This window comes from Chinchilla lanigera, unplaced genomic scaffold (genome assembly GCF_000276665.1).
Source record: "Chinchilla lanigera isolate Chin_1 unplaced genomic scaffold, ChiLan1.0 scaffold00035, whole genome shotgun sequence".
NCBI lineage: Eukaryota > Metazoa > Chordata > Mammalia > Rodentia > Chinchillidae > Chinchilla > Chinchilla lanigera.
The window spans coordinates 10,351,625-10,370,276 of NW_004955436.1; the positions used below are offsets into that span (position 1 = coordinate 10,351,625).

General features: G+C 38.3%; 1 protein-coding gene across 4 annotated transcripts in view; it reads left to right on the forward strand.

Moving 5' to 3' along the window:
* Nucleotides 1-18,652, forward strand: part of Lama2 (laminin, alpha 2) — a 570,325-nt gene that overhangs the window by 521,848 nt on the left and 29,825 nt on the right. For 2 of the 4 annotated variants that reach the window (XM_005389182.2, XM_005389185.2), the window contains 6 exons: nucleotides 434-596; nucleotides 1,260-1,404; nucleotides 10,202-10,340; nucleotides 12,229-12,240; nucleotides 15,133-15,253; nucleotides 17,620-17,796. In XM_005389182.2, the coding sequence (XP_005389239.1) occupies nucleotides 434-596; nucleotides 1,260-1,404; nucleotides 10,202-10,340; nucleotides 12,229-12,240; nucleotides 15,133-15,253; nucleotides 17,620-17,796 (757 nt within the window). The remainder of the gene's footprint in view (nucleotides 1-433; nucleotides 597-1,259; nucleotides 1,405-10,201; nucleotides 10,341-12,228; nucleotides 12,241-15,132; nucleotides 15,254-17,619; nucleotides 17,797-18,652) is intronic. The other 2 variants (XM_005389183.2, XM_005389186.2) reach the window with 1 other exon arrangement.

Consider the following 18,652-nt stretch of genomic DNA (forward strand, 5'->3'; position numbering starts at 1 on the left):
ATAATATTATAAAATTATATAATATATACTATATAATAATATTATATATCGTATTGTATATTATATATATACATATACTGTGTAATAATGGAATCTTGACCAATATAAAACTTCATTTGTTTGCACAAATATCACTAAAACAAATATCACAAATATCACTAACCACCACTGAAACTCTCCAAGTAAAACATGAAGCATTTGAAGCACCAACGATGTAGTTTTCAGACACCTAAGGAAACCCAGGTGAGAGATAGTTTTGGTCTAAGATGGTGGCAGTGGAGGTAAAGAGAAGCAAAGGATGGAAGATATATTTGGGGCAGTTCCTGCCATACAATAGCTTGTGATCTAGTCCCAGAGGATGGTTGGATGCATTGAATAATAACCCACCATGTAGACCAAGTAGGCTTAATCCCTCTAAAATGTTTCTTTCCAGTCCCCAGGTGGAAGACAGTGAAGGGACTATCCAGTTTGACGGAGAGGGTTATGCATTGGTCAGCCGCCCCATTCGCTGGTACCCCAATATCTCCACTGTCATGTTCAAGTTCCGGACATTTTCATCAAGTGCTCTCCTGATGTACCTTGCCACACGAGACCTGGTAAAGATCACACACACGGAAGATCTTCCATGGTTGAGCGTCTATTTGCTGCTTCTTCTTTTTTTTTTTATAGAATTCCAACACAATTTTCAGTTACTGGTAAAAGTATCTGCTATTAAAAGAAATCTAGACTGCATTCATGGTAGGCAGAACTCCATGATGAGATAGCACGTATTTCTGTTGATAACTTTAATCACAGGTACAACTGAATCACCATTGATTTTCAGTGTGTCTCCTCACATAAGCCTTCCAGAGAAGCAGCCAGCAAAGATATTTCCAGTATAGACTTATGCAGCAGCAAAACTTTTTTTCTAGTTGAGAGAGGATTCTAAATATTCTTGAATCTCATGTTTTTTTTTCTTGTAAATTCTTTCAGGGAACAAATCATCTGTTTGCTTAATATGTGTTCAAGGAACCCATTTGGTACTACCATAATAGAAAATATGTCCAAATAACTTGGTCAGGACCACTTACACCGTAACATCACACCTGCAAAACTTCCAAAATAGTATTAGCAATTCAATTTCCCAAATGTGTTTCTGTGACAGTGTAACATGGTCGGCAAGTTAGCCAGAAGGCCATATAATGAACCCCATAACGGAGTGCACACCCGTAGATTTCTCTGTCTATGTAATCACTGATACATTTTTACTCTGTTACTAGAAAGATTTCATGAGCGTAGAGCTCGCTGATGGACACATAAAAGTCAGCTATGATCTGGGTTCAGGAATGGCTTCCGTTGTCAGCAATCAAAACCATAATGATGGTAAATGGAAATCCTTCACCCTGTCAAGAATTCAAAAACAAGGTGAGTTTTTATAGTAATAAGGCAGTATGGACCTGAATCATGCCAGGTGAAGCACCCATGAACCTAATCAAGGGAAAGACCTTGTCAGTAATTTTAGCTACTCTCAAGTTCTGTGAAAAATTGATACAGTCATTTCTTTGGTTTAGATTATAGGTGGTTTGCATTAGGCAAGACTGATTGAAGAGCCGAATGGCTCTCTGTCATTTTCTTTGGAAACTGAGAGCTTAATTTGAAAGCATAAAACTGTCTTCCAACTTGTAAAATTACATCCTGTCATAGGCTTGAAAAATGCTGTGTGCTTTTCTTTCTTCCAATTTTGCCAAGGTGTTTCCTTTAAGCCACCCACAATAGAATCTATAAGCTAGGCCCTTGCTACCAGCTCTTTGCTTTTTAAAAAGATCAAAATTTCCAGAAAATAGTTGATCAGTTATACCACAACATCTTGATGGTTCTCATATTCTAAAAAACATGTTCACAAGCATTATTTCATTTATAATATAAACAAATTTTTTATTCTCTTGTTAGAGAAAAGAAAACATACACTCAAACTTACACCTGGTGACTGACATGAATAAGATCTCACAACCAAGACAGAAAGCCAAATCTATTCGTTCTGAGCATGGCATTCTTGCTACCTAGGTATAATTCCTTTATTTCTGCGTGCTATGGTATTCCTGATACTTACAGATGAAACTGATGTTATTGTTAATATAAATAGACCTCATTAATGTTGATGACACTAAAGTGACATTTCAGGAAAAGTTAGATTTGCCCTTGCACCACTTTTCATTCCTGCATTTAAAAAATATCTGTCACGCAGCTACTAAGTACTGTGCAAGAACTAAATGAGGTGCAACGCAAGTCGCTGCCTTCGAGGAACGTGCAGTCTAATGGGGAGCGAGGATAGAGAGCTGGTTCTGGAAGAGATGTGCAGTCGCAGAAGGGAGACATTTAAGTCAAAGGGGAGGCGAGCTCCCAGCTCTTGATGTGCAAGCAGGCAGAGAAGAATTAGCTGGATGACAAGCATGTGGAGATTTTGTAGTGACGACAGTCTGGAAGCCCGGAGCCATCACAAAACAGAGTATGTCATTTCCAATCGCATCTTCTTGGAACAGGAAACCCTGGGGAGAATGCTCAGCAGAGACAAAAACTAACCCTGGGCACCTATACATTGCAGCGCTGCCACTGCATCTGCTGTTCCCACGTAAGAGGCACGGTGCACATGCACCTATTACAAGCTCCGTGTTGCTGTCCAGGAAAAAGAATGCCTACCTTATTTAAGCAAGCACTTCCCAAACTTCTGTCATACCATCCCATCCCTGCAGTACTAGCATCCTCCAGAAGACACTTTGATAAACACCACAAGTGGATCCATGGGCTAACTGAATGGTGGTTGGCAGAAAATCATCAGATGAGGCTGTGATAACAGAGCCAGAACATAAAAGCCCTGTGAGCGAAGCAAACGAGGTCAGGTACAGGGACTATGAGAGTCTTTAAGGTATGACATCATCAGACGCATGCTTTAAAGAAATAGTTTTTGCACCAACCTGGAGTATAGGTATAGGACAGTGGAAAATCAGCACCAGCAGTAAACTAGGCAAACAGCAAAGGAAATTAAAAATAAGTTAGTAATCATAAGGAGGTCAGGATATAACAGAGTTGGAAGACACTAAGCATCTTAATGTTGAGAGGCTCTGCGGTGTACTGGATATGAAGGCTAAGTATAAAAAAGAGATCTTGAATCATTCTTCTGCCTTCTTAGATAATATGATTATGTCGATGATATTCAAGAACCTATTAAATGCCCGAAAAATAATGGGATTTTCTGTAAAAGATGCTGAGTGCTATTTTGCACATGTTGTATTGAAGGTACTTTTAGTACCAGTAGCAGCCTAAGGAAGCAGTGTAATTAGTTATATTTACCAGAGGCTCACAGAGTTCTAGCAGAAAGAGGAAAATCTAGGAGTCATAATCACCTTCCCGATGGTAGCATCCGGTCAGGGCTTAGGAAACCAAGCAATCGTGTCTAGGATAAAATGAACCAGAGGCATGGAACATTCAAATATTAAAACAGTAGGTTAAAGGAAGACTCAATAAAGGAGACAGTAAAAAACAATCAGAGAAAGCAGAAATAAATCTTTCAGAAAGCCTGACATTACAGAAACAAAAGGGTTTCCAAGATAATCCAGTTTGACTTTCTCATGGTAGAGAAGGCTCACAGAAGACACGAACCAAGGCATCAGCTTTGGAGATGTGGAGATCACTGGAGGCTTTGGCAAGGGTAGTCACAGTGAGGGACCACAGCCAAGCATCACAGCATAAAACACTGTGGGAAAACAGATACAGTGAGTGTACACGAGTTCCAAAGGAAATTTGCCTGTAAAACTGAGAATAAAAGAAAAGGCAGCAGCTAAGAAAGGGGATGCAGAGGCGGAGGGTAAGGGTTTTGAGGCAACAACCTAGTGGTTTTCTCCATCAGTTCCTAGGACATAGTAAATGCTCAGGAAGTGTTTTTTTTAGGGGAAGAATGATATTGATCATGTTGTCAGGCTGCGAAGCATGTGCTAGTAAAGAGGAAACAACAGGAAATATAAAAGGAAAGAGTCATGCACACTGTAATACAGGCCCTTAGAAAGTGTGCTCAAGACAAGAGAAAGCACCTGCATGAGAGAATGAGAAATCCTTTTTCCTCACCAGAGGATGAGAAAGGAGGGAAAAAAAGGCAGAGATAAATTGGTAGACATGGAATAACATTTTGAGATAATTTTCCCGAGACCCTACATTTTTATTGAGTATGAAAGAGTAAATAGTAGCAGGGAAGAGACAGTCAAATAACAGGGTTAAAGAAAGAAGAAAACCGGATATGCTGGTGCCAAAGGTAAATGCAGAAAGATACGGGAATCCTGGACTGTGTGCGGGGTGCTGCAAACTCTAACTGTAGTACTGAGGTAGGTAAATCTACAGTGTAAAAGATAGACCGACTCAACCGGGTAAGAGAATAATTTCCAGAAATTGACACCTTGTCAATATGATTCCTACAATCAGAGTGATGTCCAGACTTTATGATTCTGTCCCTGGAAACAAGTACTTAAGGGGTCTATGGTCTTAAACAATGTGGGTCCAAGGGCAAGTTATAGGACTGCATAAACCCGAAAGAAATCAACTCGCACGGTCCACGGTGTGGAGGCTCTTCCCCCAACTGGTGTGATTTTCCAGACCTTCACTAGACCCACATTGTTATTACCATGGAGTCCAGACATTGGAAGGGACTTTTCCTCACCCTACACAGTGTCTTCCATTTACTCTTAACCTGGTTTCACCCCTTCGGCATAATTGTGTGGTAGCTTCTCTTTCATAAGCATCCTCCGTGGGCTTCAGACTGAGTCTAGACCGTTGCCTTCTGCAGTCTTGAATGCTTCTACCACATGTGCAGAGCAATCATCCTCCCTTTCATTTACAATTTAATTATATGAAATGTCTTACAATCTCTTTTCATGCACTGCCACAGTATCACCGTTGTTTAAAGTCACATGTATCCTATGAGATTCAGTTGTGCAGAAATTTGATTTTCAGATTACACTTGGAACTTTTACCTTCTCCTGCCTGTGTCTGTCCCCTTTCTCTGTTATCGCTGATGTTTCACCACCAACTTTTCAAACCAAATAAGTGAGATTTCTATCATAACAACTATAGCTAGCCTGTCTTTCCATATGTATTGTCACATATACTGTATAGTCCCTGAAACTTTTGAAGTGTTTTACTATTCCAGCAGGTCAATTAACATGAATTTGATTTTCCATTAGAAATGAAAGCATTGAAACCATAAGAGAAATAAAGCAAAAGTTATAAGCAAATAGTTCACAAAAGACAAACAAATATATTGTGCTTATATATAGGTGAGAAATCCAGTGTCAAAAGACTACAAGAATATAGTCACTTACTTGTCATAGCAATATTAAATGATCACAATTAAAACACTGAAATAAGAGTTACAGTTGGATTCAACATTAGGAAGATGGGAAATAAATCCAAAATGTGTTACCACAACACAGCTATTTGAATATCTAAAATGTAAAAGACTGATCATACCCAGTGTTGGCAAAATGCCAGAGAAATTGAAAGTTTTACACATTGCTGATGGAAGTATAAAATCATAAAAAAAAAAGTCTCCAGGTTTACATGCCATATGAATCAGCTACTCCATTCTTAGGTGTTCACCTAAAACACAGGAAAGCATACTAGCTTTGCAAAGACATGTATGTATCATGCAGAGCACCTTTGGTTGTGGTATTCAAACACTCAAAGCAACTCAGACATCTATCAACAGGTAAATGTTGCAGTGGTAGTTTATTCATACAATGAAATACTAGATGGTCATAAAAAGTAAAAGAAGAAAAACTACAGTATAGATGAAAATAGATGAATATCAAAATAATTTCTGAATGAGGTAATGGAGACAAAAAGAATACATTTATGTAAAATTATATGCACAATGCAAGCTAATGCTCAGTTACAGAGAGCAAACAGAGGCTACTCATTGACAGGGTATACATAGAAGGGTGGAAAAGAAGGATTATAAAGAAGCATAAAGAAACTGTGGGGTCATAGGAATGAATCTTCATTTCCTTTATTGCGGTGCTGAGCTCCATAGGTGTACATGGATTCCAAATCTTGTTAGGTTGCAAGTGCAAAATACAGTATGTCACAAAAACTTTAAAAGCAGCATAGATATTTGAGCTAGTCAGCAATTCCTAAGGGTATTGGCTGATTAAATCTTTTTTTTAATTTTAAAGAGAATAATAAAAGACAACAGTAGCAAAATACCAACGACATAGACAAAAACAAAACAATAAAAGTGATACAGGGCTTCAGAACATAATGATAGGAATTAACAGTGGCTGTCATATTGCATATCGCTATCCTCAAGGAAGTTGCTCAGATTACCAGATGTAAGAACGCAAGATTGATCAAACCATTAAGGAGAATTAAAAATAAAAACAAAAAAAAGCAAGCCCACATTAGGCTGATTAAATCTGAACAGTGAAGATTACTTTCTAGATTAGGAAAGTGGGTGAGCATCACACTGCCACCAAATGAACAAGTGGTACAAGCCAGTGAGGGGGCACAAACCTGCCATCCTGGCACCTGGGAGGCTAAGACAGGACAACTGCCAGTTCCATCCCAATCCGGCCAATTTAGTGACTTAGAGAGATCCTATCTCAAAAAGAAAAAGAAAAATTAAAAGGATGGGGAATCTAGCTCAGTGTGAAAGCCCTAGAGTCAAGGCCCAATATTGCAAAAAATAAGTGATATATATTTGAGGGTAAAATGATCATCATTTCAATTTGGAATGTGGATAGCATTGAAAGAAAATACACATAATAGTATTTCTCCATTTATTATGAATTTTTAGGTTAAAGAAATCAGGTCCAAGTGCATAAATTGTTTAGTGAGCAACATATTGTAGGAAGATAAAAACCTGAGTGTTGGGAATATCAGTGCAGCATTCCAGAAGTGTTCAAAGAAATAGGGAAGGAGATCAAGAATAGAGGGAAGAAAAAGTAGAAAATTTGACACATTAAGCTAAAGAAAGAAATTTCCCAAAAGGATGGAAATGCTAGCAATTTCAAGTACTGCATAAATGTCATGGTAACAACCCAAAGTCCTCTGCTGGGTCTGGAGAAAGGGTTGTCAGAGAAGCAAGGAGAACCAGGTGAGGTAGCTCTCAAGTACTGTAGCAAGATCAGAGCGCACTGAGGACTGTGATACGTATTCAAACCAGGCCCCTGCAGTGTGTGCTATTGCTTCTTTTAGTGTTTGGATTCCTTGTTTTAAATTATTTATTCTCAGCTAGTTTGAAAAACCACTGCCTTTTGAAAATCAAATACATTCCTTCAGATAGGCCTTCCCTACCCACCTTAAGAGTCAATTAGGGGAACTCTGTCACTAATAAGTGTGTGACACCCCAAGGCCACCTTTTGGTCCTTATCACAATTAGTAACTTATGACTGTGTTATACCCCCAAGGGCACTGATATGGAAGCAGAGTGGAGAAGACAGAGAGAAGAAAAGAATTGCCAAATTAAATGCAACTCGTTCATAACAACTCAGCACTGATTTTAAAATCACTTGTTAATACCCTTGTTAATGCACTTGTTAATACTTCTCTGTGGCCATTGTTTAATAAAACCCTTATTTCCCTGCTTACCCATGAATGTGATGGCTGAGCTCACCTTTGTAATTTTGCATTAATAGCTTACTTTCCTATCCTGTAAGGAAAAGAAATAGAGCAAGAAATAAAAGTAATATCAGCATTTGCTAGCATTTCCCAACAGAAGCCTCTCTACTGCTATCACCCAAGAGGTAGAGAGGAAAACTTTTCCTTTAAGTTAGTAATAATGTACCACCCTACACCTCTCTGTCAGGGTCAAGTTTGCGGCCAGTTTCAATTGAATTGTGTTGCTGATCCTTAATCAATTTTCTTAGAATGATTTCTAAAAATGCATATATCCACTCAGGGATAAGGAGGAAAACTAGCTCCCTAGCTCCAGTCACTGGCTTGCCAGTGCTAGAGGCAGAATCTCATTTCACAGACAGCATTAAAATATCCACCAAGCCTGCAGAAAGAGACTATTTTCATGTTCCCGTCAATATCACCATATGAAAACTTCTTTCTTATCTGAATAAAAAAGAATATGTGAGACGAAGTCTTAGAAACAGTTTTATATATCTAACCACCAGGTCACTCAAAAGGATATTAATATACAAAAATAATTATAGGTATGAAAGTAATTACATATGTGTAGAAATTAAAGTTTATGAAGGTAATTAACTTTTGAAATCTTAACTTGATAAATCATTCTTAATGAGACAATTATTCTTTTTACATGTGTTTGTTGTTTACTTTTACAAAACTTTTGAGGTGCTAATAGGTTTGGTGTTTGATTATGGACATTATTCATATGGCAGTTGTGTTTGAAGTTATCACACATTCTTTGGACTGGTAGTCATATGGAACATGGTGGAATTTTGGAACTTAATATTTCTTTGTGTTTCCCAAAGAAAATTATTTCTGAAAGATAATGAGTTGATAGAATATACTGTTCCATGGTCCAACCAATTTGGAAAAACTTCTTGGTCCATTTACCTCTTTTAGAATTGCACTGCAGCAAGGCCAAAAAGTTGGGAAGCCATAAAGTTGAGATATGTATGAACTTTGTTTCACTATTTGTCATGTTTACTGGAACCAGGGATATCCACGAAACTAGGATTCCCAAAAATGAACATTTAGAAAGCTTCTGATAAGGTGTTGATTCAAATGCCTATTTTCAAACCCAAGATAATTCACATTTTTTAAAGACAATAAAAAAAAAAACCAATGTCACAGAATTTCAAAACAAGATGACAGGAAATTAACAATGGTTATTATATGGCATATTGTTATCTTCAAAGCATTATTCAGATTACCAGGTATAGGCATGTAAGATTGATCAAATAATATAAACACTAACTACCCTTTTCAATGAACTAATAGAAATTAACAGTACTAGCTGAGCATGGTGGTGCACGCCTGTAATCCCAGCACTCGGGAGGCTGAGGCGGGTGGATCATTGTGAATTCAAGACCAGCCTGGGCTACAAAGTGTGCTCAAGGCCAGCCTGAACTACATAGCAAGACCCTGTCTCAAAAAGACAAAAAAAAAAAGTTAAAAAAATTAGTAGCACTAATAGAAATTATATATATATATTCCTTCTTTTCTCATTTACCCCATCCCAATTGTCCTTTCCTTTTTGGGCACTTTCATTTCTTTCACAATATCTATTGCACCTTTTGGATCTTATTTACTCGTTCAGTTTCTTACACTAGGGAGACAATATGATGTTTACACATGTGAGTCTGACTTGTTTCATTTATGGGTGTTCACATTTTGTATCAAGCAAAGATAGAGACTATCATTTTAATGAATTGATATCTCCATATGAATAAGAAGTTCAAAACATGTGACATAGTTGAAGTTTGAGTGTATGTGGATGGCATGATGAGAAAACTCATAAGTCAGAAAAAGTGTATTTTGCTCCTTAAAAGTGAAGGAGGACGACCAGTGACATAAAACGTTCCCGGCTGCTCTTTTGGTAATGCAGAGCAGTGACATTCCTCCTCCAGCCTTCCTTTTTGTTTCTAAATTCTGACCTTCATCCTGTTAGCAATACCTTGAGAGACACAGGAGAAAAGCAGTAAGGCATGAGGACCATGCCTCGCTCACAGCACCTCACTCTCAGGGATACCACTGTCCTCCAGAACCGAACAGCGCAAGCCCTCCACACTCATGTTCAGCTGTAACACACGAGGGAGGAGTGCTTTACCCCTGAGCCTGAAAACTGTAGTCCTTTGGATGCTGAAATTTACAGAAAGATACACACAGTCAGCATATTTCTAATTAACTCCCAATTTGCTACTCATTTTAAATGCTTATGTTCTGCCAACCTGCCTGCATTATGGAAAACTGTATAAAGTGGTTTTTGAGTCCATCCAGGTTTTTCCTTCTTGTTGTCATTAGTTTGCCTTTATTATGTTCTAATCATTATTTCTCTACTCTCTTTTGTGGATAGTTTAACACCTTATCTTATCGATGCTATTGTTTCTGCAGTTATGAAACCATGAAGTATAGTATAAGTGCCTTCCCACAGTTTGGTGTTAACTTATTAATAAAACTATAGTTACCTTGAAGTATCAGCAATAATGCAGGCATGGCTGATATCACTCAAATTAAATGTTAAACTTTTTTATCCCCTTTACAGCCAATATATCAATTGTAGATACTGATACTAACCAGGAGGAGAACATAGCAACTTCATCTTCTGGAAATAACTTTGGTCTTGATTTGAAAGCTGATGACAAGATATATTTTGGTGGACTGCCAACCCTGAGAAACTTGAGGTAATTTAGCATACATTTAAAGCTAAGAATCAGGTTTTAATTAAATGGCTCTTGTGCTCACTAGAGTTCTGAAGCTTGATTACCATAGGAATGTCATCCGACCTTTAGCTGCAGAACAGCCTAATCAAAAAATAAAAATAAAAACTCATGTTGCACCTCAGAACAACACCAGTATTTAACAACCAAAGGATTAACCTGACATCTTCGTTCAAGAGATGGATTAGAATCACTATTTCCCTCCTAGGCACCTGCTGAAAAGAATTATGAAAGTAATTAAAGGTGGAAGCTGGTGTTGAATGTGGGTCTTGTAATTGGTGTTCTGCTGGCACTTTCACCAGAGATAATAGCACTTTGACATTGCTTAGTGTTCTGAAAATTAGTTAGTGTTCCAGGGTACTGTGAGTATAACCTATTTTATTGCTAAGCATTAGCATCATAATGGCATATAGGGGCTTTCCCATGTGCCAAATACTGGAACTGTGTTAGTTATCTTCCTGCCCATGCTAAGGTATTTTTTTTAAAATTCACATGTGCTTTTTAACTGGAAGAATAGGAAGACATCATTAGCTTGTAGTTCAGTTAGTGCAAAAAATAGATAACTAAATAGGTCAGAAAATATCTCACATGGTATTTTTTTACTATTTATCATAAAACTTCAGAAATACAACCTATAGAGTATATGGTACTCAATAAATGTTAACTAAATTGGATCAGAATGGAGTAAGTTGATTTGGTTAAACCATATGAGTTTTAGTAGAACCAGAGTATCATATTTTTAATTTTATGTTTTGCTTAGTTTGGTGATTTTTAATGTGTATTAATTCTCATTTCGATGTTCCTACACTAAAAAGGCAGGTTACATTTGGCAAAATCTCAGAATATTTTAGTTGGGAGCTCTGCTGGTTAGATTGTCTATCAATCTTTCAAAGGTGCAAGTTGATAAGCTCCCAGATAAACTGGATGTGCGTTCAGCTCCATCAGAGTGTATTCCTCTGTGCTGTGGTTACAAATTCAGGGTGTCAAGTCAGAAAAATAATTGCAAACCAGTATATGAGCAGTGATATACAGTCACTGTTACCTGGAAACCAACTTACTAAACAGGCACTCAACCAGTGTCTATTGGCCATCTACTGCGTCCCAGGTACTGAACTAAATACTAAAGAATCTAGTAATTCTTCAAATCTCAGGTTTTCTTTGCAAAATCATTAACTACTTTCTACTAAATATTAAATATAGTAACAAAAATAAGCCTATCTGAAACTGGCTTTGCTTATTCAAGTAATGATTTTTAACCATCATAGTGATTTTCAGACATCATCTATGATGTTAACTCACTTGAGAAGGGCTTATGTCTTATTTTGGAGACCATATATCTAATAAGTCTTTATTATTAACATGTCTTTACCTTCTCAATATAGCATTTTATAAGTATAATATTGCTACAAGATGGCACATTTTTTCAAAATAAAAGATCTATACTTGCAACTGACAAATGAAACAAATTATATTGTTCACAGAGTTGCAGTACGATAAAGTACAAAAGATATGACAAATAAATTATTTTTACTCATATTGTTAAGCTCAAAAAGGAAGAGTTGTAAGCACAGATACTACATTTGTGCATTTTCCCATATTACTGATAAAGGGAAGGGCTTTAAATTCACATTCCAAAATAAAAAGTTGTTCAAGAGAAAAGTATGGAAATTGGTCGTCTTTGAATTCTAATTTTACTTCAATGGCATATGTCTATTTTCCTTTGACAGTATTTTATAGTCCTTCTCTGTGAGATATTTAAAAGATTCATGATTACAGCTTATTGTTATACTAAATGAAAATGCAATTACAAGTAAATTGTCTTTTTTTCCCCCTTCTCTTCTCTTTCATTTAGTATGAAAGCAAGGTAAAATTTCCATTTATGCATGCCTTCTTCCAGTGCATGGGTTGAGTACACGTGGCTTCTTAGATAAAGCAGCAGCGCAGAGGCGAAGCAACACCAATGCCGCTTTGTTCACAGTGCAAGTCCTGAGCGAGTAATGCGCTCCCAGAGCCTTCGCACTCTGCCCTGCACTCACAAAGATGCTGCTGCTTGCCCGCCAACAACTGGAGAGCGGTGATTGGCTCTGTCCCACCAGCAGTGCGGAGCTGCGCTGCTTACTTGTTCAACTACTTGCACACAGCGCCCTCTGGTGAAGAGCAGCACATACGCAAAGGGCAGCTGGTGGAGTTCACCGGCACAGTCATGGGGAAGAGAACAGAGGTTGGGTGGAACTCCAGCCTCTGTCCTCTCTAGTACCGCGCTGTCTGCTGAACGCTCCACCTGTGCTCCCAAATGCTTATCACTGTGTTTTGCTTTTGCGGGCCTGTAAATATGCAACGTACGTATGTCTATACTGACATACATACATATGTCTACATGTGTATATGTCACGGTGCACCTCTTGTCAAAGCTGCTTATTTATTGCCACATTTATTTAGAAGTAGCTATGGAGCCAGATGAAAAGGATTTCCGGAAATACGTATTTACAATAAGTGTTTGAATAAACAGGGAAATTTGCGGAAAGTCCTCCCTGCATCCAGGAGCATTTTATTTCTCACTTGCAAGAATTAGCTGCCTCTCTAACGGCTGGTCAACCCCAGAGATGTGCAAAATTTGCACACTCTGAAGCCTGGTGCTTCACATTTCAGACCCTCACTGCACTAGATTTCTGAAAAGGAGAAAATGAGGTTGACCTGACTCAAGAAATGTTTAAGCCAAAGGCCAGAGGTTTAATACCAGAAACTTCAAAATAGGAAAAACAGGAAAACTATAACAAGTTGTTTCACCATAACCTAGCTAGGAGGCCACTTGTGCTATATTTCCTGAGGTGGCCAAAAGACAAAGGCTGGCTTCCAGTGGAAACACGCGTTAGTAAACCTCTGGGACGGCACGGTGGTGCTTTGTACTTTTGCCCGTGCGTGATAACCCTCGAGGAACAGAGGCTGCAGTTATCAGGAAGAATTCTATCACTATTGTCATGACTTACCTCTTGCGATTTTCACCAAATTGAGTTTGCCTACAGCATTATATTTTAAAATAAGCTTTTGTATTTCCCTGAAGCCATGAACTTATAGGGGTGACTTACTTTATTTAAAAGACTTCTGAAAAAAATGTGATGAATCTGGAAGCAAGTGAGCACTGCAAATGAAATTTACGCATCCCCTTTGCTTTGTACAAAAATATAAGTAAGATCCTCGTCCTCCAGTTGGGCATGTTCTTCATAATTACTAACCAAAAGAACAGAAGGAGAACTTGAGAGCAAAGGAAATGATCAAAGAAAATAAAAAGTTCCAAAGAGAGGAGTGGAGGTGGGGAGCAGAACACATACCTGACATGAAATAAATCACCCGGTACATACTGCCAGGGTCTAATTTTCCTTTCCACCTGTTTTCCCACTTGCCATGTGTTTTTTATTAAGATGAAAAAAGGAACTTGGCATCAGGGAACAATAAGGAAAGAATTCATCATTATTCCATCGAATACAATACTGGTGTCAAATGCAGTTTCTACAGATGCTTATTAACATCACATAAGAGAAAGTTACACTTTTACCCCTAAATACCTCCACTATTCAAGATAGTAGCCATTGCCCTCAATGGCTATGTCATTTTTAATTAATAACAAACTACAGTTAATATTCAGTTCTTTATCGGAACAAGATGTATCACTGGGCCTCATAGCCACTGATGGCTCACGACTGCTGAGTGGGCAGTGCAGAACAGAACTGGCTGTCATCACAGAAAGTTCAGCTGGACAGCACTGTGGTAACCCAGGTGGTACCATCGCCATGGATGTCCGACTAGCTTGTATTGAACACTTACAGTGCTATGCTCTGCATTGATGTACACAGACTACATAACCTGATAATGTAGATATTATCATTATGATCATACCCATTTCACACACAAGGACACTAAGTCCTAGAGAAATCACTTCACTTATGTAATGTCATGTAATAAATCAGAGCAACATGCTTGGGAGAAAGCGCCGGGATCCATTTTTAATCTGGTAGTATGTCTGCTCCATTTTAAGATGTAGTGAACAGAAAGGAAACATTCAACTATAATATGGGTATAGGGTTAGGGTTAAGGTTAGTAACTACGTTTCCCACATTTGGGAGTTTTGTTTTGCTATTGTTTCAATATAGAGTACAAACCTTGGGTTCAATCTGTAAATGTAATTTTACAATGTATGTGTTAGGCTATATAATCCAGAAGAATTTTTCTTGGATTTTGTTTCCCTTCAAAGTTTTCCTAAAATAAGTAACATTATATTTTAGTCCAACTACTACACCCAAATACTCAGTGACAGAAATATTTTTTAAAAATCTGTTTTTCTAAATTAGGAGAAAGATTTTTAAAAGCTATCTTAACATAGTTTGATTATGTTGCCTACACAATATCTGGCCTCTGGCTAAAAAATAAAAAAAAAAGAAGCAGTTATTTCATTATACAAAAAAGCATTGACAAATGAGTCAATTCCTGAACTTTATGTTGAAATGCTATGAATGAAATTATTTTTAAAGAGAAGAAATATTACATCCAGACCTCTTCATCAGGATGCTGTCAACACGCACTTAATCCAAGAAGCAGGTTATGTAGCTGAAAGCATAGCTTGCTGGGTGCAGGTGTGTGTGTGTGTGGGCTTCCATAGACATGACCTGCCTGACAGCCAGGTTGCTGCACATGACTCCAAAGACTACACTGCCACCACCCTAATGATGTTGTTCTTCTTTTCTGTTTGACCATTCAATAGGCCAGAAGTCAATGTGAGGAAATATTCTGGCTGCCTCAAAGATATTGAAATTTCCAGAACTCCATACAATATCCTCAGCAGCCCTGATTATGTTGGCGTTACCAAAGGATGCTCCCTGGAGGTCAGTCTGTTCTCAGGATTCCCTGAATATATTCTTATCATGTTTCACTTGCTCAGTTTGAATGCTTTTACAAGGATTGGTCCTTTGTTAATGAATTTTAGACTTCTGCTTACCCTGGTCATAGCTATGTACAAATGATGAAGCAAGATCAAAGCAGTCTACAAGTTACAGTTTGAATGAAGAGTCAAAATCCTGCTTCATGTCCTGAAATATCTACTACTTCATTACATGTATCTTTAATATTAGAATGTTTTCTGGTTCACTTTCCTAACACTACTTTTCCGCAATTTCTGCACTGATTTTAAATTGATCTTATTTTTCTTATTTTTAGCTTTATTAGCAACATTAATGTTTTCTAAAATATATTGGGGTTGAAGCAAACAGAAAGTAATAACTTATGGCATAACTACTAGCATATAGCATCTTGCCCACAGTTTTGAAGTCTAACATCTAGGCTTTGAAATAACATAGATGGAGACCTTGACATCCGAGGTCCCCAAAGATTTGTGTGATGTGGACGCTGCATCCCTTGTTAACTGATGTTCTTAGGATCTCTCTGTTGCTGAAGCAGCCTAGAGGCAGCCTAGAAAATTCCACTTGACCATTATGCATTGAAACTTCAATTTGGGCTGATTGAGATTTGAAAAAGACCCAGGCCATGGCTTTGCTCTATTAAAATACCAGTAAGTAGGATCCAGTGGTCAACAGTAATCATTAGTAGGAATTTTATAGGCACTCTATAATGATGAGCTTTTTGAACTAAGAAAATGTTAACTGTTCACACGAATTTTTAATTACCCTGCTATGGTAAAACGGTTCATTTTGGCTGCTTCCTCCAATTAAAATGATTTTAAAGTACACCAGTAGAGTTCAAGGAAGTGAAGAGAGGACAGAGAAAGAGAAAGAGTCTGCCTTCAGAGCAATAAAGTTCAAGACGGTAACAGAACTTTCAGCATTTTCTTCTGTCATAGCTGCAGGCTCCAATTTCGAATTGGCCACAGACACCCACCCTAGGTTTGGGAGTCAGAGAAAGAAAATACAGAAAGAATTAAAACTCAAACGGTCTAGCCTGGCTTCAGAGGGAAATTTTAATCTTCAAAGCCCAGCTCTCATCCACATTCAGAAGATATATACGCGAAGATGAGAACCTGTCCAGAACATGAGCAGCCTGCATGCGCGGAAATGATGATTCTACAATGGCACTTTCCAGCAATCGGGAATCATTTTACAACTCAGATGTGGGCCGGAAATATGTGGATAAATACTGAAAAGTCTGTGCAGTCATTTTATCTGAACTATCTAAAACGCCACCATGTGCAAATCAGAACAGAAAGTCAATGATACCTTTGTACCAACTCTTGTATCGTTTAACTGGGCTTGAAAATAGCCCACATGAGAAGACCCCTTGCTCTTAGTCAGTAAAAATCCAGGACGCTCAGAGTGAATACTTTAAGCACTTTATTTGCCCAGTGGTGTGGGGGTGTGTAAACAAATGCTAAACATTTATACTGCGGGATGAACTCCAGCCATTAAAGTTTCATTTACTGATAGAGAGCTATCCACCATGTGTGTAAATGAAAAGAAGACGATACTTATGATTCCATTTAAATATACAAGAGCGGCTGAAGAATGAGGGCAAAGTCAGAAAAGTATGATAAATGCATGGAAAAGTTCTAGAAAGCTATGCACTTCTGCACAGCTTTGGAAGGAGAAAGAACTTTCTCCTTGTTGTATAGTGTCACTTTCTGGAGCATAACTCTATTAATTTTATAACCAGTAAGAATAATGGCATTATTTTCATTGTGAGGACAAAAAGCAGGACAAAGAAGGTTTAGCTTATTTATTTTTGAGATTTAATTTGTATTTGATTTTTAAAGAGTATGCTGGAGATTATACATTTGATAGTGATAAACATCTTTTTTATCAACTCATCATGAAGAAGAATACAGACTTAGACCATGGTTGCACTCATCTTTAAAATACAAAAACTGAACTTATGGAGTTATCTAAAGGATGAATTGTAGTATTTTCAAGGAAGACAGTAACATAGATTGTTTTTGGTAATAATGATTTAAACTGAAAGAAAACAGGGTCTGTCAGTGATGTTTTTAATATTTTAAATCAAAAGTGCCTGTTAAAAGCCAAGGCTAGGATTTTATTTTAAACCAATCTGCTCAGAAGATTCAAAGTAATAACTAGAAATAATGTTTCTTAGTTGCCTTTCAGTTTTACCTGTAACTCTGGGTTTTCATGCTTCAAATGCTGTGGCCACCTCCATAGTCCCACTGAGTACATGAGAGAAAGTGGACTGGAGAGAAGAGCTTACTTTTCGTTTCTAATAATTTCTTCTTTTCTTTTCCCCACAGAACGTGTATACAGTGAGCTTTCCCAAGCCTGGTTTCGTGGAGCTTGCCCCTGTGCCCTTTGAGGTCGGAACTGAGATCAATCTGTCCTTCAGCACCAAGAACGAATCCGGGATCATCCTCCTGGGAAGCGGAGGGTCCCCAGTACCACCCAGGAGAAAGCGAAGGCAGACTGGACAGGTACCCCACCCAGTTAAATACTTTTATATTTTTCGGTTTACGTCTTTTAGCTCCCATCTTAGCTAACCGAGACTCACATCCCATTCTCGCGCTGGCCTGCTGACCCTCTCAGATCATTTTCTTAGGCTCTTCTAGGATTTCCTGGTCGTCAGTTCCAGGTTTGAATCCTACCTGTATTTGCAGTGTTTCACATAGGTCAGCATATGCATGTATAAAGGCAAGTGCTTGAAATATATTCAAATTATATTAATATTTTCTGGTCTCTAAGTCCAACTTTATACCAGATCTGTGAATATTCAGCTAGGATTCCTTACATCTACATTTAAAGAATTCTTCTAGAGTCAGTTTCCCAGGTGTGCTAGTGGAGGCAATGCAGCCCATTGGAGGCTGACCGTTCCCACCTCTGCGCACACAGAGGAAGGTAGACAGGGCCTGGCTAAGTAAGGCCTGTAGAGCAGAACCAATATGGACATGGACTGTTACCGCTCAAGGGTGTTTGGATAAAACCTGAAGTGCATCCTCTTTGTGAGGATAGAGCTGGAGTGCTAGTTCCCTTTCTCACGATGCTGGGGATTGAACCCAGCCCCTTGCACTGAGCTACGCTGCCAGCCCTTATCTCATTGAGGCAGGGTCTCACAGTTGCTGAGCTGGAACTTGTGCTCCTCCTGCTTCATCTTCCCAGAGTGCTACGAGTACAAGTGTGTGCCAATATACCGGGCTGCACCTGAGTATGCATGTCTCCCCATCACTGGATTCTGTGACAACAATCCCTCAGTTCCCACGTCTGGGTATCAGAACACTTTACCCCCTTGGAATTTCCTCAATCCCATCAACCACATTTTTAAATTGAGTTTTT